This window comes from Hipposideros armiger, unplaced genomic scaffold, assembly GCF_001890085.2.
Source record: "Hipposideros armiger isolate ML-2016 unplaced genomic scaffold, ASM189008v1 scaffold_579, whole genome shotgun sequence".
NCBI lineage: Eukaryota > Metazoa > Chordata > Mammalia > Chiroptera > Hipposideridae > Hipposideros > Hipposideros armiger.
This window is the reverse complement of record NW_017731929.1, coordinates 137,901-141,613: the sequence shown is the minus strand read 5'-3', so window position 1 is coordinate 141,613 and position 3,713 is coordinate 137,901. Positions and strand designations below refer to the sequence as shown.

The following is a 3,713-nucleotide window of genomic DNA, read 5'->3' as shown; positions in this document are numbered from 1 at the left end:
AAAATCTTTCAAAAAGAAAATACATAATTATCAATATGGATTGAATTCAAAACATAATATTGATTTTTTTAAATCAAGTCATAGATAAATGTGTTGTAATTTATCAGTGTATGTAATTTATGTAAAGATATAATTACATTTAGAGCCACATGGAAAATAAAATTTTATATTCATGTATATTAAAGTAGAAAAATGAACTGAAATGATATATGCCACAGTTATAGTTGGGAGGGTATGTGGTCAGAGAGCTTCAAGCTGATCTGTCGCTCTACTCTTTATAAAACATTTGAAAAAAACATAACAATATGTCAACATGTAAGTTTTATTATATATCCTATTATTCTGTTTATATTTAAGTTCTTAAAAATTTCTTAAAATCGCACACAATTTTTTAAATTATCAACAAACTGATTCCAAGTAACTGTTTTAGAAACTTTACCCCATGGAAATAATTTGAAATGCAAAAAAACATCCTATTGTGGCTTAATTTCCAATAGCAAAGGACCTAGAAATAACTAAAATGCTTCACGATACAGTAGTTATTAAATGCTTTCTCTTATGCTTTTCATGGATTATTATGGCAACTTCACATACAATTACAGAAAAATTGGTTATTTTAAACAAACGTGTAAAATTCAAAATTTCAGAAATAAATGATTATAAATAATGAAGCTATTTATTTAAAAATTGTAAATTTTAAGATTTTTATCATTTATATTTATTGCTCACAATTTACTATACTTTCTAAATTCTACAATGCTTATGGGTCTACTACTTTGATAATATGAATTTTTTTTAAACTTACTTTGATTTATCACTCCTTCTTTTCCTTAAATTTTGAAAATGAGACCTCAAGATGTTTTCATAATAAGAGGAAGACACTGCTCCAGATGTATTAGTCATAGGTGATTTCTTAATAGGCATATTGATAGATCACAAACTAAAGAGAAATATTAAATTTTATATTAAAATACAAATGTATTCACAGTACCAAATAATACATTTCACACAAATTCATTATTTATGGGGAAACAAGTGGCAAGAAAATCAGGCTTAAGAATGAAATTATATTAAGGAAGTACTTATTTATTTATTTTAACACTAGTTTAATTTTTATACATAATTACCATTATTAAGGAAGTATTTAGATTTAAAGTGTCAGACTTAGGAGTCATTNAGATCACAAACTAAAGAGAAATATTAAATTTTATATTAAAATACAAATGTATTCACAGTACCAAATAATACATTTCACACAAATTCATTATTTATGGGGAAACAGGTGGCAAGAAAATCAGGCTTAAGAATGAAATTATATTAAGGAAGTACTTATTTATTTATTTTAACACTAGTTTAATTTTTATACATAATTACCATTATTAAGGAAGTATTTAGATTTAAAGTGTCAGACTTAGGAGTCATTCTGAATAGAAAACCCATGTTCCTTCTATTATGTTACTACTACTATAAAATTATCCTTTCACAGAATATTTAGACTTTATTGTACTTTACCAGGTTTATCAGCAAAACCGATGAAAGACAAGCATAGCAATTCAAAAAATACAACCAGACTGTTTTAGTTAACTACTCTGTGCCTCTGTTTCTTCTCCTGTACAAAGGGAATAGTACCATCATAGAACTGCTATAACAAATAAGTAGGTTAATATATGTAGATTGCTTAGAATAGAGTTTGACTTGTAGGAAGTTTTATATAATAGAAGTGTTTATGATCATTATTAGATTACTATGCATTGTTTTTTAAGGTTACTTAAAATTTTTTTTTATGACTCCTGTCTTTTTGCCATTTAGATTATGTTTTCTCTGTCCTCACATCCAGATGTATTTTCCTTTTGAAGCATGTCTGAGCACATTTTATGAGTGTAAATCCAAATCTGGGGCACACTATTTGTGTTTAGTGAAGTATTTAAATATCAAAAGGGAGTAATGAAATAGACAGTCAGATTTTTATTGAACTAGTTTGCATTTCATTTTTAAGATAGCTAATTTCCAACACTGGTCATTATATTAGTGAAGGTTCTGGCAGGAAACAGATGACACACTCAAATGGGGTAACCGAATAAAGAGACTCTTTTCAGTGAGGAGGGCAGTTATTTACATTTTAAAGAAAGAAAAGAAAACCCGAAATGGTTCCATTCTCAGGGGCTGACAAGAAGGGGGGTGGAGGGTGGGGTAAACCATTACCACTCTCAGGATGGAGGGGAAGAGGGCCCAGGAAGAGGAGCAGTAGGAGAGTGGTCCAGAGTTGCAACCAATCTGAGGCTGTCTGCTAAGAGGGAGCCTGGAGGACAGAAACTGGATCTAGCTCTCCTGCACGCCATTCCAACCATCTGCCTTTGCTTCCCATTAGCTATGCCAAACTCGAAGCCAGAAAGGGCAGGGCAGAGAGCAGAAGGAGATGGAAAGTGGACCTGGAGGAGTGATGGGGAAATACTCCGCCCAAAATAGATTATAAACTCCAAACACCATTATCTATTGCCATTGGTTATAGCAAGTTCTGCTTCTAATGATCTATATCCATTAGAATGTAAAGCAAACATATTTTTAAGTCAGTAGCTATACTGAGCTATATACGGAAATGTTATTCAGAGTGGGCCTCACTTTAATGTAAAATACAGGTTATTCCCAAACAGAATTAATGTATTCAGAAGTTTGTTGTTTTTTTTAACAGTTGACAACATCACTTTGGATAGTTCCACTTTAAAAGGCACTCAGGAAAATAACCACAATTATTAATGAATGCACGGTAAAGTACACATAAGCAGAGAACAACAATAATAAAGATGTGGAGATATTCAAAAGAGGTAATTTGATAAATCTAGTAATAAATGTTGCAAATTTGGCAAGTATTTATAGAGTCATATAAAATTATGGAAATAAGATATTTAAGTACCCTAAATAAAGACAAAATCTTCAAGAGAAGACAAAAAGAAGCCCACCGTTTATAAAACGTTACTTATTTCAGAAGGTTAGAAATACATATTTGAGTCAGATGTACTCTTAGGTTTGTTTAAAAAAATTTAAAACATTTAATGCCAAATAAATAGAAAGAAAAAGTACAGGGCACCAAAGGAGAAAAATAATTGAAGGGAAACTGACTTGAAAGCAAACTGGTCATTGTGTGTATGTATTAGGCTTATTGACCTTGAGCGTTTAGCTGTCTCCTGATATATTTCACAGGATTTACTGCGATTCCTCATATTTTTTTGAGGTTTCATGAAGTTAGAGACTATTTTAGAAATCCTCTCTTGATCACTGAACCTATTGTCCAAAGACTCCTCACATCTGTTGCTAACAGTGGTAGATATTTGCACCATCTGCTCAATAAGCAAGTTTCACAACACCCTGTTGATGAGACGTCCCCAGATTGGATGGGTAGAAAACGTCAAATTGCTAAAAAAATTTCTACATGCTTATTCTCGATTTCTGGCTTATTTTGGGAGTACTTATCTTGGGAGTAACAGTGCTTAAACAACACTAGTTTGTGAACCACTATTTGAACAGTACTGTGATATATACGAGAGGCACTATGACTCTCTGATATATTTTATTGGTTAGGGTTGCTTTTTACTGAGAGTAAAAGAAACAGTAACCAAATAACCTCAAGTGTCCAAAAAAGAAAACATGAATGTCTTCAGAAATGTTTCCCAAAGAAGTCTTGAAATTAAACCCTCAGTGACATAAGTAAAGAAAGA

The 3,713-nt window shown here is 31.2% G+C and overlaps 1 protein-coding gene across 1 annotated transcript in view; it reads right to left on the bottom strand.

The window, feature by feature from the left end:
- TMEM232 (transmembrane protein 232) overlaps positions 1-930 on the bottom strand; it is a gene marked incomplete at its 5' end in the record, with an annotated part of 164,157 nt that extends 163,227 nt beyond the window's left edge. Inside the window, one exon of the mRNA XM_019624105.1 lies at positions 806-930. Coding sequence (XP_019479650.1) covers positions 806-930 — 125 coding nt within the window. The remainder of the gene's footprint in view (positions 1-805) is intronic.
- Between the last annotated feature and the right edge of the window lie 2,783 nt (positions 931-3,713).